The 27,372-nt window shown below is 39.3% G+C and overlaps 2 protein-coding genes and 1 pseudogene across 2 annotated transcripts; 2 read left to right on the forward strand and 1 right to left on the reverse strand.

The window, feature by feature from the left end:
* The first annotated feature begins 9,379 nt into the window (after positions 1–9,379).
* LOC113249152 (olfactory receptor 11H6) lies at positions 9,380–10,375 on the forward strand. The gene has a single exon (XM_026490690.2). The coding sequence runs from the start codon at positions 9,380–9,382 to the stop codon at positions 10,373–10,375; it is 996 nt and encodes a 331-aa protein (XP_026346475.2).
* A 1,795-nt stretch (positions 10,376–12,170) lies between these two features.
* LOC113249160 (olfactory receptor 11H7-like) lies at positions 12,171–15,371 on the forward strand (annotated as a pseudogene).
* Positions 15,372–25,804: 10,433 nt separating this feature from the next.
* On the reverse strand, positions 25,805–26,740 carry LOC113249151 (olfactory receptor 11H6-like). The gene is given in 1 exon segment (XM_026490689.2): positions 25,805–26,740. A coding segment is annotated over 1 exon segment (936 nt).
* Positions 26,741–27,372: the final 632 nt, after the last annotated feature.

Raw genomic sequence — 27,372 nt, forward strand, 5'->3', positions numbered from 1 at the left:
ACTCCCAGGGTACAATGTATGTTGTAAACATTTTCTATATTTCACAGTGAAAAAGATTTCTCCCAAAAACAAAAATTCTCCCCAAATCACACAGACACCTCACCATTGCCTTTGAGATATTATTCCCGCCCTCACGCTGGGGGCCAATTTAACCCAAACTGTATGAAAACTATGGATAAAGAAAGGATGTCACACCAAGCAGTCTTGGGGGAGTCATAAACCATCCCAAGGGGAGACTGAAGACTTCACAATAATCTACGATGAAACTTTAATTGCACCCTCGAGTCTCAACAATACACTCTTCACCTTTATTCATCTGTATCCCCATCTTGAAATCTCCTAATAAGGTTCAGATCTCACTTCTTTCAGCCATTCTACAGCAAAAGTAACCAATATATAAAATTCACCTGTTAAATTTCCTCTGCTGAGTGAGACAAATAAAATATCTGGGTGTCTGGGGGTGACTGAGGTCTCTTAGACAGCTCTTCATGAAAATATCAATATGTCAATTGAGGCCCACACCTCAAGGACGGATTATAGGGCTGTGCTTCTTTTCACTGTTGCCCAACATAAGTACCCTATTGCTATAACTGTTTCTTTTGAACACTTCAGGAAGGGAAGAAAGGGAGTTGCAACCATTACATTTGTATATCCCAGGGTTCTCAGGGTCAGGCCGCTGCATTTTTAGTGCACATAAAGGAAAGAGAGGAATCAATGAGAAGATACAGACTCAGTGTTTATTCCCAGCTTTCTCCACATGTAGCCCTATCATGAAGGGTAAGTAACTTTTCTGTCTAGGCATCACTGCATTTCTTCTAAGACAGCTACAAGAGGATGCTAGCTCCAGTAAAATCTCGTTTTAATATTAATACATTTTTGCAAACTTGTGTGGATTTTATGTCTCTGGATATGTGATTTTATCCACAGTATCTCCAGTAACTTAATAATAAGTTGTGTTACATGAACTGTTGACTCCAGGGCCCAAGACTCAGATCACCTGCAGCTTAACAATCCCTAAAAATATCTTGCCTAATGATTCACAAAGGAATGCCTCATTATTCAGAAATTTGATAAATTATATAATTTGGTATTAGAAGACTGTTCAGTGTTGTGTTCAATAACTCATTTTCTACATACAACACCCCAAATTAAATATAACTTATCCCCCCTTAACTCTTATGTACATCACAGGTAATGTAGTGCCCTTCCTTTAACCATTTATTTTCTATATCTTGAGTTATTAACACTACCATGTTTTAATGTCTTTTTCCTTTATAGCAGACGAAGCTCTATGTTAAGAGCCAGAATACATAAGAAAGACAGTAAAATAAATCTGAGTTAAAAGAGAGCTACCCATAGCTCTGCTGTGTGATACACTGAAACTTAATGACTTTTTAATGTTTCTTAGGTTCATTTAATATTGTTTTTCATTTAGGTTTATAAATGTATGCTGAAAATTTTATCCTAGCTACTTTGTAATCATATTTGTTGGTAGTGTTAACAACAGCTATGAATTTTTTCAGGTCTAATATATTCCAGGAACTGTACCAGGTGTATGTATTCAACAGTATCTGCACAAGAGGTCTGAAAAATAGGTGTTAACTTGCTCAAGAGCACAGAGTATGTCATATGGTAATTGATTCTAAATCAACATGATGTTATCATTTATTTTCCTTTAAGTACAGTGATAGAAGAGGACCACTGAGTTATATAGTACTAGATTGAGTCAATCAGTTGTGAACCTGATACAGCTATGGTATGTCACCACATAGATATTGCCAGAGTGGGTGATCTCTTCCTTCCTCACCAAACCAGGTGCTTTTCTCCTAAAACCACGCTCTCAGTCCTTTGTAATAAAGCCCATTTTTCTTTCTAGATTACATGTATAGCAGCTCCACTCCATTGCTGGACCATCCAAACAAAGAAAGCATTTACATCGATCTCCTAAGTGCCCAGGATGGGTTTGAAAAACATTTGGTAGGGAAAATCAACAGGATACGGTGACTGCCTGCCTATGGGAGGTGACAGAATTAGAAAATGTCTTGAATGATCAAGTTTCTGGCTTTGGCAAATGTCAAGAGTGGAGCCACGCACCAAGAAACATACAAAAGGGGGAGGGAGCTTTTATAAAGGAAAAGATGGCATAAGAAGTATTGAGCAGAATGGTGATTATAGATTTGAAAATATAAAAGAGCAAATGACTAAGGAGGCTTATATTTAGAATGGGCACTGACATGACAGGGATATGAGGCAAGAAAGGATTAGTAGGCCACAGGTTTAAATGTGACCTTGCTACACATTTGGTCAGTGTCACTAAGACTGTCTGATGATGCTCAGATTGGGTGCTCAATGATAGTTCATGAACTCAGTAGATTAGCTTTTTGGTGATAAGATGGCAAGTCTGAAATTTATTCAACCACTAATTCATTCAATAAATGCCTAGTATGCATTATAAACTCAGTCAACTGAGAATATAAAGATAAATTAATGTCATTCATTAATTATAAAAGTTTTCAATCTAGGGGGCAACAAATACATGATTTCATCATTATGGCACAAGATCTAGTGAAGACATATATAACATGCTATAGAAATATTAAACAGGAATTCATCTTATAAAAAATTTTTAAAATAAAGCTAAAAAATGGATAAAGACGATGTGGTATACACACACACACGATGGAATACGACTCAGCCATCAAAAAGAATGAAATCTAGGGGCTCCTGGGTGGCTCAGTCTGTTAAGTGTCTACCTTGGCTCGAACCATGATTTCAAGGTCCTGGTATCGAGCCCTGTCTTGGGCTCCCAGCTCAGCAGGGAATCTGCTACTCCCTCTGAGGGAATGCTCTCTCTCTCTCAAATAAATAAAATACTTTTTAAAATGAAAAAAAAAAGAATGAAATCTTGCCATTTGCAACAAAGTGGATGAAGTTAGAGTGTGTTATGTTAAGCATAATAAGTCAGAGAAAGACAAATACTGTATGATTTCACTCGCATGTGGAATTTAAGAAATAAAACAAAACAAAACCGATGAACATAGGGGAAGAGAGAGAGAGAGAGAGAGAGAAGCAAACCGTAAGAGATTCATAATGATAGAGAACAAACTGAGGGTTGCTGGAGGGAGGTGGGCGGGGGATGGGCTAAATGGGTGATGGGCATTCAGCAGAGCATGTGATGAGCACTGGGTTTTTATATGTAAGTGATGAATCACTGAATTCTACTCATGAAACCAATATTATGCTATATGTTAACTAACTACAATTTAAATTTAAAAAATTTTAAAGAAAAAACAAAGCTAAAAAAATGAATTTATCTTATATGTACTAGGGTTTTAACAGAGAAAGACAAATATCATATTATCTCACTTCTTTGTAGAATTTTAAAAAACAAATGTATAAAAAACAAAAAGCAGAATCAAACCATAAATGCAGGGAACAAACTGATGGTTACTAGAGGGGAGGGGTAGGGCAAATGGGTGAAGGATAGGGTCTTCCAATTATGTAAATAAAAGTTACATAGGGAATGTAGTCAATGATATTGTAATAGCACTGTACGGTGACAGATGGCAGCTACACTTGTAATGAGCACAGCCTAACCTATAAAGTGGTTGCATCATGTTGTAGATCTGAAACTAATATTACACTGTATGTTAATTAGCTGGAATTAAAATAAGAACTTAAAAAATTAAAAAAAAGAGATAGTGGCAAATTACAAATATACTCCTGAAGTTCTTGAACCATATTGATCATACTATGATTATATAGACATTTACAAAATATTCTCATATCTAGTATCTCATCTCAGTTTCATATCAACCTTATGGAGAATACAAGGAAAAATTATGTGTCTAATATTTAAAATGTGAAATGAGCCCACCAAGCTCCCATAGCTGTAAGTAAAAACATTTAGGCTAGAACCAAAATTTTCTGTGTCCTAGTTTTCTTTTACCCCACCACCTTCTCTTTAAGTTCAACTCTGTTTCCACCCATAAAAAATGCCCCCTTTTTATCCCAGGTCACTTCTTTTCATATGATGCCTGAATAACCTTCTCCCCCACTTCCCTGCCTCTCCCAGGCCTCTTTCAAAAGCCCCCCCCCCATGCTTCAATCCAATCCAGCTTTTCCAGATGCAGTCATCCATAACTCAGCTTCTAGTGACAAATATCCCTACAAATATCATTCTTAACCCTCTCTCCAAACCATGATCAATTAATTCCTGATCCTACTGAAATCCCTCCCAAGCTGTTTCACACACCCTCTCCTTAACCCAGACTCTAATGCTCTATCATCTACACAGTGGTTCTCAAACATCGGCATGCAACAGAAACACATGGCAAGTTTGATAAAACAGATTGCTGGGCCCACACTGAGTTTCTAAGTCAGAAAGGAGCCCAAGAACTTGCATTTTAACAATTTTGCTGGTATAGGGACTACATTCTTGAGAACCTGCTCTGTCCTTACACAGCCTCACTCCTAAACCCGGTAGTGTTCTCTCCTGGAGTTCTTGCTATGATTGAATTCATCTACCTCTCAGATGCTCTGTCTCTTCTTTGTTCTCCTTCTCCTGATACCAGGAAAACAATTCATACTTCCTACCTCTGAGCCATTTACAGTGCTAAACCTTCATTTTTACTAATATTGCATCATGTAAGTCAACAACATTACAAATCTATTTTTATAGAAGACTATTTTCCAAACAAATGTGTTCAAGTTATACTTAAAATTGAAAATGGAAATTCTTTACCTTATGTTGAACAAAAATTAAGTAAATTATGTATAGAGAAACAATTTTTTAAAATTTAAGTGCTTATAACTTTGGCACCAAGATAAAACAGGTATATTTTGGAAAGATAGCTCACCCTCCTGGCCCCAAACCCACCCACCCCACACCCTGTGTCTCTCCCTCCCTCTCTCTCTGTCTCTCCATCTCTCTCCTCTCCTCTCCTCTCCTCTCCTCTCCTCTCCTCTCCTCTCCTCTCCTCTCCTCTCTTCTCCCATTAACCTGTCCCACTCACTCCTCTCCTCCACTTCATCCCCCAGGTAGATCAGGTCCTTAGAGGAAGGATATCTCCATCAAGAGGACAATTTTCCCTGTCTTTCTTGGATATTTATTCTGACCTCTGTGCCTTACTAATCAAACCACTAGGGAAAATATACACAAATACAGACAGGATTAGATGCATGCACAGAGATACATGAACAGAGGATCACCAGTGAACATGGGGGGGAACTATAGATCCTATTCAGGAGGGACATGTAAATTCTTTTTTTTTTAAGATTTTATTTATTTATTTGACAGAGATAGAGACAGCCAGCGAGAGAGGGAACACAAGCAGGATGAGTGGGAGAGGAAGAAGCAGGCTCACAGCGGAGAAGCCTGATGTGGGGCTCGATCCCATAACGCTGGGATCACGCCCTGAGCCGAAGGCAGACGTTTAACCACTGTGCCACCCAGGCGCCCAGGGACATGTAAATTCTTAATAACGACTAGCATGAAAGATGCATTTCATTTGGTTCAGAATACTAAAGGAAGGAAGTCTATGGGGCCACAGAAACTGCTCTCCACCCATGAAGGAGCCTTTTAGATTGTTAAATGAGGATACTCTTGTGGCTGGTGTTTCCCTCACATCTTCCTCTTGGAGCCAGAAGCACCACCAGGTATGTAAGGAGAGTCTGCCTGCATCAGGGCATCACTGCTCCATGTACCCGCTGCTGTCAGATACTAAGAGCATGCTGGTTCTTCCGCAAATCCATTCATTCTTTGTTCCTTTGTTCTTTGTTAAGAACAATGTGTTAGTCACCATACAGTACATCCCCGGTTTCCGATGTAAAGTTTGATGATTCATTAGTTGCGTATAACACCCAGTGCACCATGCAATACGTGCCCTCCTTACTACCCATCACTGGTCTATTGTATGGTGACTAACATAATATAATCAAAAACATTATAAAAAAAAAAAGATGCCAGCCTTGGGATGGGACTGCCTGAGTTGCAATCCATTTCCTAACTTAGTAAAACCTTGTGCAAATTAAAAAAAAAAAAAAAGAACAATGTGTTAGGCCCTGCAGTTCTCTTTTCCTAACGCACTTCTGTTTGGGGTAATATAGTCACATTAAGGACTCACTCTAGCATCACAGAGTTCCCACTCTACAACTCACTTAGGGAAGGTGGGGTTCAAATGTCTTCGACATTTTGGGGGCCATTAAATCTTCAGTTAGAAGGTAGTCTGAGTCTTGCACTGCACTTTGTTTCTAATATTGTTCAGTAAAGTTTTGTTGGACAATATCCTTCGGCAAGGGCAACGAAAGCGGAATGTTCTTACTTTTCAGAGTTCTTGATAAGTGACAAGTGGGAAATGGAAAACAAGAAAGTCATCTGCAGGTTCCCTTGTCCTTTAGATTTACCAAATTACCAAATCCACAAATTAACCTTAAATATATAAATATTTAAAGGAAAAAGAATCCCTCACTTCTCTGGGCAAGTGGCTTAAATGTCGAGCAAGTGGTTGGGGTTACGGAGGAGCATCTGGCTTCCTTATCTGTTTGTACGGAATGGACTATCCACGCTCCTTGTTCCTCCTCATCTCTCCAAATGTTCATTCATTGTATCACTTGAGGTGAATAGAAAGATGAAAGAAGTGGATTTAAGTTCACCCTTTGAGCTACTGATAGATATACTTTGAGGTGAAGGAAGCAGAAATGGATGCTTAACTGCTGTGCCACCCAGGCGCCCCTGCCCCTTTTTCTTTTTTATTTTTATTTATTTTTTTTTAATTTTTTTTTTAAGATTTTATTTATTTATTCAACAGAGATAGAGACAGCCAGCGAGAGAGAGAACACAAGCAGGGGGAGTGGGAGAGGAAGAAGCAGGCTCATAGCGGAAGAGCCTGATGTGGGGCTCGATCCCAGATCGCCGGGATCACGCCCTGAGCCGAAAGCAGGCGCTTAACCGCTGTGCCACCCAGGCGCCCCCCCTGCCCCCTTTTCTGATCCTATATTCCATAGGTCACTCAAATTTCACTGCAGCACAAACGTCAAAAGGTCCTGGACATCATGAAGTCAGATGACCAGGAAGGAGGTAAGAATAATGATGTCTGGTTCCAAGTCAAAAACCATGAATTGGAATTATATTTCTTTTCTTGGTGACAAGAACTTCCTGGGTTGTGAGTAAAGTAAATCAATTTGTGTCTCAGGTCTCTGCCTACTGTCTTGAAAAGCCAAAAATAGCTCATTTATGTCAAATAAGGTTGGCAACCATGCTATTACCCTCACTACATAGATTTATCTAAGTTATTATGAGCTGGAATAAATAGCTTTTTCAGGCTCACAGTATATAACTGGGTATGTGCTATGGAAACACACAGTTCAAGACACTACAGATGGAGGTGGCAGTCTTGATTGCTTTTGTAAGTCATAAGTTCCAAAAGGGGAGGAATTTTATTTTTTATGCTTACCATTGTACCCCTGGATGTAGCACACTGCTGGGAATATAACAGTGAATAAACATTTGTTTAATGCTGAAATGAATAAGTAAATGGATAACATGCTACAATTTAAATTCAACATTCAACTTTTTTTTAATTACAAGCCAAATAACTATATTTTCTGATCAAAAATGATAGCATGTGGTCTAGCAAATACAGGTATAGTTATGGGAGGTATATTTGAAATTACAACTCTTCTAGAAATTTTGATATATATGGTCATATTATAGTCCATTGAACGAACCTACTTGGACAAAATTTAGATTTTCATAAAAGTCATGTTTATTAGAGTCTTTCTCATCATTCTAAAAATATTGTTGATCAATACAAATATCCAAAGTTACCTTGACAGTAAAACATTTACCTCTCAGTTTGCTCCAGGTTTGATCAAATACTGAGAAGCGGGCCTCATGATCTCTGAAGATTAATTGGCATAAAGATGCAATTTCATATCTTAACAGCAACATTAATAATACGGTCAATTATCCTATATCTTTAGTCATGATATTACTAAATTTAAAATCCTGATGGTGGTTTTACCCAGCCAAATGTCTTGAATTTTAACCAGGAACCTCTAGGACAAAAAATTAAGCCTGGACATGGGGCACCTGGGTGGCTCAGTCAGTCAGGCGGCCGACCCTTGATTTTGGCTCAGTTCATGATCTCAGGGATTCTCTCTCTCCTTCTGCCCCCACCCCTTGCAAAATTAATTAATTAATTAATAATTAATTAATTAATTAATAATTAATTAAGCAAGTGAGCCTGGATCAAGAGCTTCAGAAAGGTTTTAAGCAACATCCAAAGTTATACTCATGTCTTAATTCCTAACTCAGCCAATATGAGGATGATCTTTCTGGTCTTGGCGTATCCTAAGGTGAACTTTCTAATTCATTATTTAATTTAGGTAAAAGCAAGATGATAAATGGTGAGTTATGGTGTTTAAGGCTTAATTCCCAGAAGGGAAAAAAAAAAAGGCACATGGTTTCGTTACTACACAAAATTGGCATACCAGCTGCAAGATACCTCAAAAGCCTAGCCATGATGTAGAATAGTGCAGCTTAGGGGGAAACAAGCCAGGAAAAAATGGTGGCATCCAAAAAAAGGTCATGTATATTGGACACAATAGCTTCCATCTGTTATTTACCCCCCCCATCATCACCATAATGGAAGAGGAATGAGACTTATTTGGTAGAGCTTCAGCAAAAGAGAGTCCCAGCAGGATCAATGCATAGAAGTAAAAAGGAGACAGATTTTGCTCAACATAAAGTACTTTGAGAGAACCAGAGCTCCTCAAGAGGGAATGAGCTAAACTGTTCTACAAATCCAGATGCCACCTAACAGAATGTGACTTAGAGGGGGCTACATAAATGATTTTCCCATCATTTTACAGAATCCTGAGGTTTATAGAGCATCTTTCTCAGAGCAGAAATGCAAGGGGGCTCAAGACTCCCACCACACAGTTCTACTTCTCTTTTTATTGGCCTTTTGAATGTGAAATTCTAAGAAGATAATTTATTGTTTCAGATTTATTCTCAAATTTTGTTTCAAAGTAAAAGAATGTATCCAAAGTGTATACTTACATGTAGAATATCCAAGAGGCAATGATCTTAATATGAAATATGAGACATTACTGAGACTCAATGTTACAGGAATATTCGAAATGAAGTGAAGTTTGCTCCAAACCAATCTCCAAATAAGCCAGTGTATCCAGGAATTCCTGCCTTTGCACATTTAAGTAAACCCCTTAAATTTCTCTGAACTCCAGTTTTCTTATCTGTGAAAGAGAAGGATGAAGAAGCACACCTCCCTACAGCTCAAAGGGTCATTTGGAAGATCAATGAGATAATGTAAAATAAAAATACTTTGTACAAGTCAATTGTTAACAAAACCTATAAATGTTCATTATTATTCACTCCTTAGTTACTTCTGTTTCTCTAACAGCTTTGGAATCCCAGAACACAACAACACAGCATTTTGTGACTGAGTTTGTCCTTCTGGGTTTCCCTGGTCAGGGGGAGATGCAGAACTTTTTCTTCTCATTCATCCTGGTGGTCTATCTCCTCACCCTGCTGGGGAATGGGGTTATTGTCTGTGTAGTGAAATGGGACAAGCGGCTTCACACGCCCATGTACATCTTCTTGGGAAACTTTGCCTTCCTAGAGATCTGGTACAGTTCTTCTACTGTCCCAAACATGCTGGTCAACATGCTCTCTGAGACCAAGACCATCTCCTTCACTGGATGCTTCCTCCAATTCTATTTCTTTTTTTCACTGGGTACAACAGAATGTTTCTTCTTATCGGTCATGGCTTATGATCGATACCTTGCCATCTGTCGCCCACTACATTACCCCTCCATCATGACTGGGAAGCTCTGTGTGGTCCTGGTCTGTGTTTGCTGGGTGAGTGGATTTCTCTGCTATCCAGTCCCCATTGTCCTCATCTCCCAACTTCCCTTCTGTGGACCCAACATCATTGACCACTTTGTGTGTGACCCAGGCCCATTGTTCACACTGGCCTGCATCCCTGCTCCTTCCACTGAGCTTATATGCTACACCTTCAACTCACTGATTATCTTTGGGCCCTTCCTTTCCATCCTGGGATCTTACACTCTGGTACTCAGAGCTGTGCTTCATGTTCCTTCTGGTGCTGGTCGAACTAAAGCTTTCTCCACATGTGGGTCCCACCTAATGGTGGTGTCTCTATTCTATGGAACCCTTATGGTGATGTATGTGAGCCCAACATCAGGGACTCCAACAGGAATGCAGAAGATCATCACTTTGGTATACTCAGCAGTGACTCCACTCTTAAATCCCCTTATCTATAGTCTCCGAAACAAAGACATGAAAGATGCCCTAAAGAAAGCCCTAGGATTAAGAACTAACCAAAACTGAGACATTTTTAGAGGGTATTATGCTCAGCAAAATAAGTCAGTCAGAGAAAGACAAATACTCTATGGTTTCACTCATATGCGGCATTTAAGAAACAAAAACAGATGAACATGGGGAAGGGAAGGAAAAATAAAATAAGATAAATCAGAGAAGGAGGCAAACCATAAGAGACCCTTAACTCGAGGAAACAAACAGGATTGCTGAAGGGGCAGTGGGTGGGGGGATGGGGTAACTGGGTGATGAGCATCAAGGAAGGAATTTGATGTAATGAGCACTGGCTGGTATATGCAACTGATGAATCACTAAGTTCTGCCCCTGCAACTAATAATATACTTTATGTTAACTCAATTGAATTTAAATAAAACATTTTAAAAAAGAAAGAAAGAAAGAAGCAGAATGTGTCATTATTTATAAAAACAATAGAGAATGGCTTCAGTAAGTCATGTTCTGGCTCATACTTAAGTAGAGGAAGATACTTTTTTTCCCATAGTTCCTTAGCAGTTCAAGTTCAACTCATCAGTGAAAAATGCTAAATAAAACATTTTAAACATGCATTACCTTGCTAAGTAATTACATTTTGTTATTATATGTATGTTGTTTTTGATGTATCTTTCCTGGTTTAATCTTAGCTGGTGGAAAGAATGAAATGCATGTGTACCTGGAGCCTTTCAATAGGAGTGCAATCGTCTAAATTCAGAAAATATTCTTAAAGACAATGGACCAAAGGGGCACCAAAAAATAAACCCACCCAGTAACAGACATTGCCGTTGTTTAAAGCTGTCTTTTACACCAAAAACAGAGTATGCTTCATACCTGCATTACGTAAAGTACAAACTCTCCTGCCAGTCAAAGCTCTCATTCACTACACTGCTCCATTCAGTCTTCTAAGCCTGCATTTCACAAAGATCTATCTATATGTTCTTCCATTTGGACATCTTTACTCATAGCACTTCCCCCAAATAAACTGTGACAATGCCACTTGCAATATGGAATAACAATGTCCTAAACATATTTTTATGCCTCTCAGAAAGTTATAGGGCAATGGCTCAGTCAGAAAAGTATTAAGAGAAAATTATACCAAGAACAAATTCCAGCTTTCTGCCCAAACCCCATGTTGAAACAGAAAAGCCATTAGCTGAGAGGCCAATCTACTTAAAATGAAAGTATACCCTTTTAGTTATGGCTGTATTGGAAATGAAATTAGATGTGCCAGGAAGATAGGCTTGCTGGTGCTAGGTGATGAAATACTCTCATACACCATTCCTCAAATCTTTTCACCACCAAATAGTGTTTGGCACACCGTGGTCAGAGAACATGGGCATCTGGGGACAATGTTTCTTTTAAAGTCAAAGCTTTATCTTAAAAATAATCACAAATTATACTTTCTGTTCCACCATACATAATTAGTGTAATACAAAATTATCTTGTCTGAGTAAAACTGTCCCTTCAGGAAGACATTTAATTAGGGGCTGTGTGTATCCCATGGCACAGAATCACATACCCTGTTTGAGAAAACAAACTTAAAGAGATTATGGGGTCCCCAGAGAGTCAATGTAGCACATTACCTACTAATCACTATGGGCCAACTTATCAGAAATATTGATGAAACCCCCAGGCAAGAAGAAAGAAGGTCCCTAGGGAAGAAATGGAACGTTCTAGGATCATACGAAGACATAACTCAGAATTCTCAACAATGGATAACTGACACATAAATTAACACCAGCACATATCTCTGTCATGCTCTGTTGGAAGCAGGCCACTAGAACCTTTTGGTGCAAGGGAGGTGAAATAAGCCTGCATGAAGCTCTCACACAGGGCTTCCACATTAAGGGCAGTGAAAGAGAGAATCTGTGACCTCCCTATGAACTCTCCCCAGGACCTGGGAAAGCTTCATAATATACAGGAAAAGGCATCTCTAATGGGTGTTGCTATTGTGCACCACAGGTGGGTCTATTCACCTACATTTGTTCATTCAATATGCTCAAGAGATTGAGTATCAAGGAATATTGGTTCCTCACAACTCAAAAGACAGAACTTTCAGAGTATTTAGATAACCCTGGAACTCACACTCCCCCAGATAAGTGTACTAAATGGTGCCAAAGTCATCCACAGATCTTCCCCTTCTCAGGAAGTGACTGGAACACCAAGAATGGTATGATTTTCATAGATATTTTGAACAAAACAGTATGGAACTAGTTCCATCCACTGGGACCAAAACCAAGAGAAAATAGGGATTTGTTTTGTTTTGTTTTGTTTTGGTCTCCTCTCTCAGCTCTCCCCTCTGTCCATTGCATTACTCTTCTCCACCCTCAGGAGAGGTGGCATTAAAAAAATTTTAAGGGTAAAATCAAATCAGTGTATATAATGAGTAAGATTCACATATAATTTAATGGTGAATATATTAGGAATTGCTTCTTTAATCATGTTGGAAATTATTTGTGAAATTCATTTACCATGCTTTCCCTATGGCTAATAGTTGTTCCGTGAGGTCTTTTTCTAAAAGAGTAGTCTATGGCTCAAATACATAGACCTAAGTCTTGTGCATTTTGATTTCGAGTCAAAGTCTGTGAATCTGATTCAAGTTATTGGGCTGTTGTTCCAGGTGGTAAGTGGCTGCTCTCTGCATCATTGCTTTCTTGTCTTGTTGAGAACAGAGGTCTCTTGCTTGGAAAGCACGGAGTTCCCATAGTGAGGAACCATTTGCTTCTCACAAGATGATCTATTCTCTGGAACCCTGATCAAAATGATGATCAATGCAGGGTAGTTTACTTCTTTATAATCATCCTAGTTCAAAAAAGAAAAAAGAATGTATCCCCATCTTTCAATGTCTTTCTCTTGGTTTCTTTTCCACAAGACTACAACCTTCTTTGGCTGAACCAGTCCAATAGGAAGGTCATGTTTGCTTCTAGAGGAATAGGTTCATAGTTCACTTTAGGCATTATTCATTTAGTGAACCTGCAACAGCTGCTTCATTATAAACACTTTTATGTTACTTAATATAACCTGACTGAATAGGAGGATTTTTTCCATTTGATTATGTTCAGTGAGTACTATGAATATTCTATGTACACCACTTCTATCAACTGTTTTTAAGGAAAATTCTCCTCTTATCAAAGAGGTTTCTTGTTAAAAAATGTCTGGAGGTTACAATATGTTAAAGCTACCATTGTGCTCTTTTCTCTGAGTTGTAGTTGATTCTTAAAAAGACATCATCTTTGGTGATGGTGTTGTAAAGGGAATAAGGGCAAGTCTTGTTTTCTATCAAAATTGGGGGTACTTTTTAAAGAAACTGAAGTAAAATCTTCCAAACAGTGAACTTGAAGAAAGACTTGTGACAGCAGTGAGAAAAGCTTTAGAAGACAATCTCCTGGTGATTTTAATTTTCTTCCCCAATACACTGCATATGTTATATTAATCTTTAATGACATATTTTAAATGGATATGAAGTGTATGATAAATTATCATGTGAAAGTAATCTTTAAATAGGAAATAGCAGTAAGAATTAATTATCCAGGTATCTTTGTTGATTTTCTTCCAGTATCATGAAAAAGTGATAGAAAATAAATCTCCTAATGGAAATAGCTCAAGAAAAAGGTGGGGGGAGACAGACAGGTAGAGAATTTGTAATAACATCGAAGCTCAAGCCATTTAAATCTATAAAATGTGTTAGATACAAACCTATTTTTAAATGATAGCGTAAGTATACTCACATTTTGAAGTGAATTTATAGCACTAACTGCTACATATGAACTTTCACTGAAAAAAAATTAAATATAAGACAAACTATTTTTGCCTCTAACTCAAGTATTTCTTTCTATCAAAAGAAGGTGAAATTTAACTGATTTTGCCCACTGACAAAGAGTTCAAACAACCTAGAATTGTACAGTTACAAAGAATCAGGGCCAAATGGCTCACTCAGAACAGAGCAGGATTTACTCAAGACTTGTTTTAGGATTTGTAATACACTTGCCTGATCACTCAAACTGCCTGTCCTAAGAAGTGTCAAATGTTTCAGCAGCAAAGTGACTTGTCACTAAATCTGTCTGTCTTCTCTCCACAGTCCGGAGACCGTGAATAAGTCAGGGATATCTACTATGACACACTTCGTCCTGTTGGGTTTTCCTGGTACCTGGAAAATATGGAGCATCCTTTTCTCAATGATTTTGTTGATCTAGATCTTGACTCTAACTGGGAATATAGCCATCATTTGTGCGGTGAGGTGGGACCATCGACTCCATACCCCTATGTATGTGCTCCTGGCCAACTTTTCCTTCTTAGAAATCTGGTATGTGACTTGCACAGTCCCCAACATGCTGGTCAATTTTCTTTCCAAAACCAAGACCATATCGTTCTCTGGTTGCTTCACTCAATTCTACTTCTTTTTTTCCCTGGGCACAACCGAGTGCTTCTTCCTCTGTGTCATGGCCTATGATCGGTCCTGGCCATCTGCCATCCACTGCACTATCCCTCTATTATGACTGGGGAGCTCTGTGTCATTCTGGTGTCTCTTTGTTGGATCATTGGTTTCCTTGGACATGCAATTACTATTTTCTTCATTTCTCAACTACCCTTTTGTGGTCCCAACATCATTGATCACATTCTGTGTGATGGCATTGTCATGTGCCCCTGAACCCATCATAGAGCACGTATTCCATTCTGTGAGCTCTCTTATCATCATTACCACCATTTAGTACATTCTTGGGTCCTATGCCCTGGTGCTCAGAGCTGTGCTTCAAGTTCCTTCTTCAGCTGGGCGGCAAAAGACCTTCTCTACCTGCAGATCCCATGTAGTTGTAGTGTTTATGTCTGTGGAACCATAATGGTGATGTATGTGAGTCCCACATCTGGCAACTCAGTTGCTATGCACAAGATCATCACCATGATATACTCTGTAGTGACTCCAGTCTTAAACCCCCTCATCTACAGCCTACACAACAAGGACGTGAAATTTGCCCTCTGTCAGGTCTTTTGTGGAATGAGAATCGTCCAGCCTTTGTGAATAGGTTTTGTGAAAGACAATGATTCATTTTCTGACAGTGGAACGGTAATCCTCCTCTTTTAACCCAGATTTGGCTTTATTCATAACTATGATGGTCCTGTGGTGCAAAGAAAAATTCATCATGTATTTGATCATACTTTGATGTGCTTTTAGTTTCATAAATGTGTTTCCATGGAAAGAGATTGCCACCCCTTACAAAGAAAAAAAATAACTCCTAAAAATTTTAATATTAACTTCCAGGAAGGTTTTGACTTTTTCAGTATGCAATTTCTGCCCATACAACTTTGTTAAGAGATGTTAATCAAATTGGTTATTGTTTATATGGCTGCCTGATGCTTTGTTAAAAAGGCACATAACACATAAAATGCCTTTTGTCCTGGATTTTTGGCAGAATACTCTGGTTTCTCTTCAGATCATATAAATCTTTCACCTTTTATTAAATTTTGGCAGAAACCCCACACATCAATGTTGGCTACACTAAGAGACTGTAACTTCAGTTTCACCCTCATCAACAGTGCACAAAGAGAGACTGGAAGTTTGGTGTAAGCCATGAGGAAATATATAGTTGATGAGCTGTTAGTATGCGATTCCCACAAAGAAAATGGGCCATAACAGGAGCAAACTGAATTCCCACCACTAATAGAGCAAATACAGAATATTCACCTTTAGCCTAGTTAGGGCTCATGGAAAGTAACCAACTTAGACCATCTTGAAAGGGATTTCACCCAAAAGCACTACTTGGAGAATAAAGCAACCCCCAAAGTGAGTCTATATAGCACGGGTCACCAGAATCCAGGGATGAAAGAAGTCATAAGCAGCCAACAATGAAGCATTACTTACATCAGAGAACTGCAGTTTAGGGAGCTCCCCACACCACCACCAAAATCAACATACAAACTTCTCCCAAACAATAAGGCAACTATACCAGTCAAGGAAAAGCCTTTTACCTTTACTTTTCTCCCACGTGAAATCTAGAGTAACCAGAGGCAGTATAGTCATGTGGGAAACAGGAGTAAAAAGGCAGAGGAGAAGAAGTACATCAAGCCTGAGTCAGACCCAGTCTGGAAGATAAATCTTAATTTGGATAAAAAATAAAAAATTTTGGTTTTAGATTATACTAGAACTTCCAATATCTGGATAAAGAGACCCTATTTAATACTAAAAGTAATCAGAAAAGCTATCACATTGGCCCAAGATATTATCCACAGATGGAGACGAATAGAACATCAGAAAGTGTCCAAAGTAAAAGTGGTGAGAAAAAATAAAGTTCCTTTGTGTTTAGACCCTACCAAGTCTAAAACAAGCAATTAAATAGAGTACAAAGGTTTTTTAAACGCTATAGCTTAAGAAATGAAGAAAACCCTCACCTGAAGACCAAAAGACATCTCTTTGAAACTCTTGTGCAACTACAGAGCATTATGCTTCAAGGTAAGTAGAAGGACTGAAAAAAGGTGGGACAGGAATTAGACATCTACTTGGGAAGCTACTAAACTATCCACCACAGTTTTGCCTTAATTCAGCACTAATATCTTAGTGATTCAACTGAACTTGTTAGCTAAAAAAGGCACAGAAATTATTTTGTATAAAACAGCTCACACGTATCCTCCTACTGCAACTTAACACCTATTCTTTTGTTAAGATGTGATTCAGAAATCATTTCCACTAGAAAGCCTTCCAAACATTCCCAGGCTGTGCTATGTGTCCTTCATAATGCATCTAAAATACATCAGGGAGATTGGTAAAAAGATGGCAGAGGAGTAGGAGACCACTTTTTCAGCTGGTCCCCTGAGTCAAGCTGGATATCTACCAGACCATCCTGAACACCCACGAGATCAGCCTGAGATGCAGGGAGATACATCTGGATCTCTACAAATGAACATCTCCAGCGCTGAATATTGAGGTATGAAGCGGGGAGGCGTGAATCTGCACACAGATATTGGAAGATAAATGGAAGGGGAGGGAGCCAACGTGCTCTGGCACCGGGAAGCAGTAGCCACCTGCACTGGGGAGACGGCCAAACTCCCAGACCGCCACCCCCGAGAAAGCAGACTGAGAACATGAGCCTGGGAACATGCATGCGACCAGTCTGAAAACCGGAGCTCCAGAGTGATCACTCGAACTAGACTGAAACCAGGAGCTCGGGAGCCCATGCAACCAGTCTGAAAACTGGCACTCCAGAGCGCGCGTAAACCACACTGAAACAGGGAGCTTGGGAGTGTGCTCGGGAACTGGGGGCAGCTGGTGGTGTTAGAAGCACAAAGGACAGAGACGTGTGAGCCCTGGAAGTGAGGGCTGGGACACAGGCTATGGGGTGCACAACCCGGGACGCTGCAGGGTTTTTAGCAGCACCGACAGAAACAGAGTTAAAGTGGCCAAGAGAGCTCAGTGGAGAGCTGACTGCGATCTCTCTGTTCTGAGACAGAGGCTAGGATTCAGCCACCGCTGCTCTGACTCTCAGAAGAGTCACAGAAAACCGCCAGGGAAAGCGCCAGAGAACAAAGGCCCGGAAATACCAGCTCACAGTGTGCCCATCCCCATCCCCCCTCACAGGGGCAGGGTGACTCTACCCAAACAGGGTTGCCTGACTATCAGTGCAGCAGGACCCTCCCCCAGGAGGCAGGCTGAAAAATCAAGAAGCCCACATCCCTAAGGCTTCTATAAAACAAGTGCACACTGCCTGGGTCCTGGTCAATAATTTGGGCTCTGTGCATACCCGCAACCTCTCCTCATCAGAATGACAAGGAGAAATCCCCCCCCAGCAAAGATAATGAGTCTGTGGCCTCTGCCACAGAAATGATGGATATGGATATAACCAAATTGTCAAAAATGGAGTTCAGAGTAACAATGGTCAAGATGATGTGTAGGCTTGAAAAAAAATATTAACAAAAATATTAACGAGAATATAGAATCTCTAAGGGCAGAAATGAGAGCTAGTCTGGATGAAATAAAAAATGCTATGAATCAATTGCAGTCTAAACTAGATGCTCTGATGGCCAGGGTAAATGAGGCAGAAGAATGAATTAGTGAATTGGAGGATAGGATGGAAGAAGAGAAAGTTAAAACAGAAACTTGGATAAAAAAAAAAAAACCACAATCTCAAGAATGTACATTACGGGAGATTACTGACTCAATGAAACGTTCCAATGTCAGAATCATTGGCATCCCCAAGGGGGTGAAGAAAGTCAGAGGTCTAGAAGAGATATTTGAACAAATTGTAGCTGAGAACTTCCCTAATCTAGCAAAGGAAGCAATCATTCGTGTCCAAGAGGCAGAGAGGACCCCTCCCAAGATCAATGAGAACAGACCAACACCACATCACATCATAGTGCACTTCGCAAATATTAGATCCAAGGATACAGTATTGAATGCAGCCAGGGGGAAGAAAATCCTTACGTACAGAGGTAAAAATATCAGAATAACGTTAGACCTGTCTACAGAGACCTGGCAGACTAGGAAGGGTTGGCAGGGTATTTTCAAACTTCTATTTGAAAAGAACATGCATCCAAGGATCCTTTATCCAGCAAGGCTTTCATTCAGAATTGATGCAATTATAAGGACCTTCCAGAATCGCCAGTCACTGACCAATTTCATAACCATGAAACCAGCCCTACAGGAGATATTAAGGGCAGTCCTACAAAAGTAAAAAGGCCCCAAGAGTGATACAGAACTGAAAGTTACAATCCATAGAAACAAAGACTTCACAGGCAACATGACATCATTAAAATCATATCTCTCAATAATCACTCTCAATGTGAATGGCCTAAATGCAACCATAAACGCCACAGGGTTGCACACTGGATAAAAAGACATGACCCATCCATTTGTTGTCTACAAGAGACTCATTTTGAACCTGAAGATACATTCAGACTGAAAGTAAAGGGATGGAATACCATCTTTCACACCAATGGACCTCAAAAGAAAGCTGGGGTAGCAATTCTCATATCAGACAGATACGATTTTAAACTAAAGACTGTAGTTAGAGATACAGAAGGGCACTATATTATTCTTAAAGGATGTATCCAACAAGTGGATATGACAATTATAAATATCTATGCTCCCAACAGGGGAGAGCTAGATACACAAGCCAACTCTTAACCAGAATAAAGAGACATGTAGATAAAAATACACTAATAGTAGGGGACCTCAACACTCTGACAGATCACCTAAGCAGAAAATCAACAAAGAAACAAGAGTTTTGAGTAACAGACCAGAAGGACCTCATAGATATATGCAGAACACTACACCCCAGAACAACAGAATACTCATTCTTTTCAAATGCACATGGAACATTCTCCAGAATAGACCATATACTGGGTCTCAAAACAGGTCTCAACCGACACCAAAAGACTGAGATTATTCCCTACATATTCTCAGACTACAATGCTTTGAAACTGGAACTCAATCACAAGGAAAAATTTGGAAGAAACTCAAACACTTGGAAACTAAGAACCATCCTGCTCAAGAATGATTGGGTAAACCAGGAAATTAAAACACAATTTAAACAATTTATGGAGACCAATGACAATGAAAACACATTGGTCCAAAACCTATGGGACACTGCAAAGGCAGTCCTAAGGGGAAAATACATAACCATCCAAGCCTCTCTCAATAGAAAAATCTAAAATGCAGTTTTTATATTCTCACCTCAAGAAGCTGGAGCTGGAAATGAAGAACAGGCCTAACCCACCCACGAGAAGGCAGTTGATCAAGATTAGAGCAGAGATCAATGAATTAGAAACCAGGAGCACAGTAGAGCAGATCAACAGAACTAGAAGCTGGTTCCTTGATAGAATAAATAAGATCGATAAGCCACTGGCCAGACTTATTCAAAAGAATAGAGAAAGGACCCAAATTAATAAAATTATGAATGAAAGGGAAGAGATCACAACCAACTCCAATGAAATAGGAAGGATCATTAGAAATTTTATCAACAGCTTTATGCCAATAAATTAAACAATCTGGAAGAAATAGATGCCTTCCTGGAAACCTATAAACTACCAAGACTGAAACAGGAAGAAATTGATTTTTTAAACAGACTGATTAATTATGAAGAGATTGAAGCAGTGATCAAAAACCTCCCCAAAAACAAGTGTCCAGGGCTTGACGGATTCCCTGGGGAATGTTACCAAACTTTCAAAGAAGAAATAATACCTATTCTCCTGAGGCTGTTTCAAAAAATAAAAACAGAAGGAACTACCAAACTCATTCTATGAGGCCAGTATTACCTTGATCCCCAAACCAGGCAAAGACCCCATCAAAAAGGAGAATTACAGACCAATATCCCTGATGTATATGGACGCCAAAATTCTCAACAAGATCCTAGCTAATAGGATCCAACAGTACATTAAAAGGATTATCCATCAAGACCAAGTGGGATTCATCCCTGGGATGCAAGGGGGATCCAACATTTGCAAATCAATCAGTGTGATAGATCATGTCAACAAGAAAAGAGTCCAGAACTATATGATCCTCTCAGTAGTTGCAGACAAAGCATTTGACAAAATACTGCATCCTTTCCTGATTAAAACCCTTCAGAGTGTAGGAATAGAGGGTACATTCCTCAGGCTCATAAAAACCATCTATGAAAAGCCTACAGCAAATATCATTCTCAATAGGGAAAAGCTGGAAGCCTTTCCCTTAAGATCAGGAACACAACAAGGATGCCCACTCTCACCACTATTATTCAACATAGTACTGGAAGTCCTTGCAACAGCAATCAGACAACAAAAAGGGATAAAAGGTATCCAAATTGGCAAAGAAGAAGTCAAACTGTCTTTCTTCGCAGATGACATGATACTCTATATGGAAAACCCAAAAGAATCCACTCCCAAAATATTAAAAGTTATAGAGCAATTCAGTAATGTGGTGGGATACAAAATCAATGGTCAGAAATCAGTTGCATTTCTATACACGAACAATGAGACTGAAGAAAGAGAAATTAGGGAATCCATTCCATTTACAATAGCACCAAAAATCATACATTATCTCGGAATTAACTTAACCAGAGACGTAAAGGACCTATATTCTAGAAACTACAAATCACTCTTGAAAGACATTGAAGAAGACACAAAAAGATGGAAAAATAATCCATGCTCATGGATTGGAAGAATTAACATAGTTATAATGTCTATGCAACTCAGAGTAATCTACACTTTCAATGCCATGCCAATCAAAATACCAATGACATTTTTCAAAGAGCTAGAACAAACAGCCCTTAAATTTGTGTGGAATGAGAAAAGGCCCTGTATCACCAAGGAATTGTTGAAAAGGAAAAAGCAAAGCTGGGGGCATCACAATGCCGGATTCCCAGCTGTACTACAAAGCTGTGATCACAACGACAGCAGGGGACTGGCACAAAAACAGAGACATAGACCAATGGAAAAGAATAGAGAACCCAGAAATGGACCCTCGGCTCCTTGGGCAACTAATCTTCAACAAAGCAGGAAAAAACATCCAGTGGAAAAAAGACAGTCTCTTCAATAAATGGTGCTGGGAAAATTGGACAGCTACATGCAAAAGAATGAAACCTCTCTCTCACACCATACACAAAGATAAACTCCAAATGGATGAAAGATCTCGATGTGAGACAGGAATCCATCAAAATCCTAGAGGAGAACATAGGCAGCAACCTCTATGACATCGGACACAGCAACCTTTTTCATGACACATCTCCAAAGGCAAGAGAAACAAAAGATAAAATGAACTTGTGGGACTTCATCAAGATAAAAAGCTTCTGCACAGCCAAGGAAACAGACAAAAAAACTAAGAGGCAGCCCACGGAATGGGAGAATATATTTGCAAATGATGCTACAGATAAAAGACTGGTATCCAAGATCTACAAAGAACTTCTCAAACTCAATACACAAGAAACAAATCAAAAAATGGGCAGAAGATATGAACAGACGCTTTTCCAATGAAGACATAGAAATGGCGAACAGACACATGAAAAAATGTTCAAAATCATTAGCCATCAGGGAAATTCAAATCAAAACCACACTAAGATACCAACTTACACCAGTTAGAATGGCAATAATTGACAAGGCAAGAAACAACAACTGTTCGAGAGGATGTGAAGAAGGGGATCCCTCCTATACTGTTGGTGGGAATGCAAGTTGGTACAGCCACTCTGGAAAACAGTGGAGGTTCCTTTAAAATGTTAAAAATTGAGCTCCCCTATGACCCAGCCATTGCACTACTGGGTATTTACCCCAAAGATACAGACGTAGTGAAGAGAAGGGCCACATGCACCCCAATGTTCATAACAGCATTGTCCACAATAGCTAAATTGTGGATGGAGCCAAGATGCCCTTCAACAGATGATTGGATTAAGAAGATGTGGTCCATATATACAATGGAATATTACTGAGCCATCAAAAAGAATGGTTTCTCAACGTTTGCTGCGACATGGAAGGGACTGGAGGAGATAACGCTAAGCGAAATAAGTCAAGCAGAGAAAGACACTTATCATATGTTTTCACTCATTTATGGAACATAAGAAGTAGGAAGATCAGTAGAAGAAAGAGAAGAAGAAGGGGGGGTAAACTTAAGGGGGAATGAACTATGAGAGACTATGGACTCTGAGAAACAACCTGAGGGCTGCAGGGCGGGGCGGGGGGGGGAATGGGATAGGCTGGTGATGGGTATTAAGGAGGGCACGTATGCATGGTGCACTGGCTGTTATATGCAAGTAATGAATCATGGAACTTTACAACAAAAACTTGGGATGTACTGTATGGTGATTAATATAATATAATAAATAATATTATTAAGAAAAAGAGAGAAAAAAATGAATGAACAAACAAATAGCAGAATCACACCTATGCAGAGAACAAACTGGTGTCCTCCAGAAGGGAGGGGGGTTGGGAGATGGGCAAAATGAAGATTTAAGAGGAGTGCAAGGTACAGGCTTCCAGTTATAGAATGAATAAGTCATGTGAATAAAAGATACAGCTTAGTTATAATAGTGTTATATGGTGGCAGACGGTTAGCTACACTTGTGGTGAGAATAGCATAATGTATAGAGCTGCTAAATCACTATGTTGTACATCAAAAACTAATGTAACATTGTGTATCAACAATACTCAAATTAAAAAAAAATATGTACTTTTCCAACCCATGCACAAGTTATATATTTACATTTATATACATCTTCAATTTCCCTCAGCAAAGTTTTGTAGTTTTCATTGCATAGGTCTTTCACATCTTTTATCAGACTTATCTCTATTAAATGTTTCTGTGACTTGTATATGGCATTTTTAATATCAACTTCTGATTGTTATTAGCAATGGCATATAGAAGTACAAACTTTTTGTATATGGATCTTGTATGTTGAAATGTTGAAAAACGTATGCAATACTTCTAGTAGCCTTTTTTTGGTAGATTTCACTGGATTTTCTACATAATCATTCCACATCTAATGAAAGAAAATCTTATTTGTGTCAATCTAGATAACTTTTTTTCCTTTGCCTGTTTGCACTAACACGTTCAGTATAATGTTGAATAGAAGTGGTGAGAGCAGACATTTTGTCCTGATTTTAGAGGAGAATCATTCATTTTCACAAGTATGATGTTGGATCAGATTTTTGGAAATGTCTGCTACAGATCAAAGAAGTTTCTGTCTATCCCCAGATTGCTAAGAACTTTTCTCAGGATGGGTGTTAGTTGGAATACAGTTTCATATGTACAAGTATATTATGAATTACTTAGATTTTTATATACCAAGCTGGGCATTTAACTACATTATCTAATATAGTTTAAATAGGGAAATGTTGAATTTACTTTAAAGGAAATTCATAACTGGAGACAGAACTTCTTACTAATATAGTATCTTATGAGTCACAAATCTTCATTTTATTCTTTTTATTTTTTTCAAGATTTATTTGAGAAAGAGAAAGAGCAGGGTGAAGGAGCAGAGGGACAGGGGAAGAGAGTCCTAAATAAACTCAGGACTGAGCACAAAGCCCAACACAGGGCTTGATCCCAGGATGCTGAGATCATGACCTGAGTCGAAATCAAGAGTCAGTTACTTAACCGACTGAGCCACCCAGCCAACCTCTAAGTGCCAACCTTTAAAAAATATAGACCTGTTTCCAGGTATCTTAATTTTCTTGCACAGCTAAGAAAAGCTAAGAATGTAATCTAGTCCTTATTTTATAAACGGAGGATTTCAAAACTGATGCAGGAAAAGAAACTCCTGCTGTCATGAGTGATTGAGTCACCTATGGTATTCACTGTAACTTCTTTCACTTTTTCCAATATAAGACTTTTATTCCTCTATGTCACTTATTTATGGTGTCTATAGTGGCTCTATAAGATCAGTCTGCGTGGATTGGTGCTGGTCTAGGTGCACTAGAATCACCTGAGTAACATTAACAGGAATTTCTGGGTCTACTTCAAAGATTCTTATTTAGAAGATCAGGAGAAACACCTGGGAAACTGTTTTTGTAGAAAGATGCACAAATAGGGGCATGTGGATAGCCCAGTCCATTATGCATTGGACTCTTGATTTCAGCTCAGGTCATGATTTCAGGGTCATGGGGTGCAGTCCCGCATTGAGCTCTGTGCTCAGCAGGAAATCTGCCATACCCTCTCTCCCTCTCCTCCTGCCCCTGCCCCCACTTGCACTGTCAAATAAATAAATCTAAAAGAAAATTAAGATTAAAATTAAAAAGTTAAAAGATACACAAACAATTATGAGGTAGACAGGTCTGAGACACAGTGTTTTAGAACATTTTAGTCTTTAAGGGGTCAATTAAATTTAAAAATTTGGTCCAGGGGTGCCTGGGTGGCTCAGCCATTAAGCATCTGCTTTCGGCTCAGGTCATGATCCCAGGATCCTGGGATCAAGCCCCACATTCGGCTCCCTGCTTGGTGGGAAGCCTGCTTCTCCCTCTCACACTCCCTTGCTTGTGTTCCCTCTCTCACTGTCTCTGTCAAATAAATAAATAAATAAAATCTTTAAAAATAAATAAATAAATAAATAATAAAAATTTGGTTCAGTTAGACTTCAGGTTAGCACTAATTTCCTTTAACGTGAGTAATAGGTGTCAATGCTCTTCTCTCCCACTAGAAGTAGAGCAGAGACTTTTGACTAGAAAAACCAAGTGTAAGTATGGATTCGTGTAATAAAAGTCAAAAAAATTATGAGGTCAAGGACTAGGTGAGTTACCACAGATAACAAGCAAGCAGTTATTGGAGGTCAGGGTAGAAGAGTCCAAAGTTCAGACACCCAGGTCACTTAATTCAAGTTACCACCAATCAAGCCCTGATTTCAAGGCAAGATCTGGTTTAATTGGGCATATTATTGTCCTATATTTAACTAGGCAGAAATAGATGAATTCCAGTCTGTATCTCCAGGTGTATGGATGAATAAAGACCACTTCAGTGGGAAAAAATGAGGAAAAATTTTATGATCTTTGTCCACTCATGAGTTCTCACTTGCTTTGACTAATTTCTGTGCACGGATAAATTTTTCTCAAGGCAACTTTCACATCCTTATTCCAGAGACTGTAGATCAGTGGGTTTATAAGTGGGGTCACCGATGAGTAGAGCAAGGTTACAATCTTCTATATCCCACCTGGATTTCCAGAGGTTGGGCTGATGTACATCACCATGATGGATCCATAGAAAAGAGACACCACAGCCAGATGGGAACCACAGGTGGAGAAGGCCTTACGTCGGCCAGCTGCTGAAGGGACACACAACACTGCTCTGAGAACCAGGGTGTAGGACCCAAGGATGAAGAAGAAGATGATGAAGATAATAAGAGAGCTCAATATAGAGCAGGAAAGCTCAATTCCAGGGGCAGGGACGCAGGACAGGGCCAGAAGAGGACCAGGGTCACAGACAAAGTGGTCAGTGGTGTTGGGGCCACAAAAGGGGAATTGTGTGATAAAGTAGATAGGGATCAGATAGCAGAGGAAGGCTGTGACCCAGCACAGGGCCACCAGCTTCATGCAGAGATGGCTGTTCATGATGATAGGATAATGGAGAGGCTGGCAGATGGCCAAGTACCCATCAAAAGCCATGAGGGGCAGTAAGAAGGTCTCCGTGGTGCCCATGGAGAAGAAGAAGTAGAACTGGAAGAAGCAAGCTGTGAAAGAGATGGTTTTGGTCTCAGATAGGAAGTTCTTTAACATATTGGGAATAGTCGTGTTGATGTAACAGATCTCCAGGAGTGAGAAGTTGGCCAGCAGAATGTATATGGGGGTGTGAAGCCTGCAATCCAGCTTCACTGCACAGACAATGGCCCCGTTCCCCATCAGAAAGGACAGAAAGAACAGCATGAAGAGGAGGATCTGAACCTCCCTGGAGCATGGAAAACTCAGGAATACGAATTCAGTCACTGTGCTGACTCCTGACATATTCATGGCTTCCTAAGGGATGGAGAAGAAAAGTGACAATGACAAAGATGGCCTTAATCTACCATCCTCAGGATTATTTCCTTTTTGGAGATCCCTAACTCCCTCAGATTCTATTATTCCATTAAATAAATAATATAACTATACTGCTGAAGTCTATGACCTTTGGAGAGTGGTTGGTATGATCAGACTTTGAATCTTTGTATTCTCACATTTCTCTTTCAGGATTTTCTCACAATAAAAGACAGGATGTTATGTGATAAGCAGCATGGAAAAGGTTAATGACAGTACTCACAAATGTAAGTAGGTATGAAAATCATGTATTTATATTTATAGATTAAGAGATATAGACCCTTGATATTGCACACAGAATTTCAATCACTTAAATCTTTGGAATTAGAGACACCATTGTTAGGCATCAGAAGAGGGAGAAAGGTAAAAACACACTGAAATCTTTATGCATTTCACTGTTACTCTGGATCAGGGTTGAATTCTAAGTGTTGGTGTCTGATAACTGAGACAAAAAGCATCAAAGGTACCATCCATTCTTCAGTGTTCATCATGTTTTGTTAAGTCAATAAAAATTTGAACTCCCAGACACCTACATAATGGGTTTCATATCAGTTCCGTCTTCTACCTGT

The sequence above is a fragment of the Ursus arctos genome, unplaced genomic scaffold, assembly GCF_023065955.2.
Source record: "Ursus arctos isolate Adak ecotype North America unplaced genomic scaffold, UrsArc2.0 scaffold_4, whole genome shotgun sequence".
Lineage (NCBI taxonomy): Eukaryota > Metazoa > Chordata > Mammalia > Carnivora > Ursidae > Ursus > Ursus arctos.

Coding starts and splice junctions, on each gene's coding strand:
- LOC113249152 (XM_026490690.2), top strand. CDS start 9,380: ATGTTCATTATTATTCACTCCTTAGTTACTTCTGTTTCTCTAACAGCT.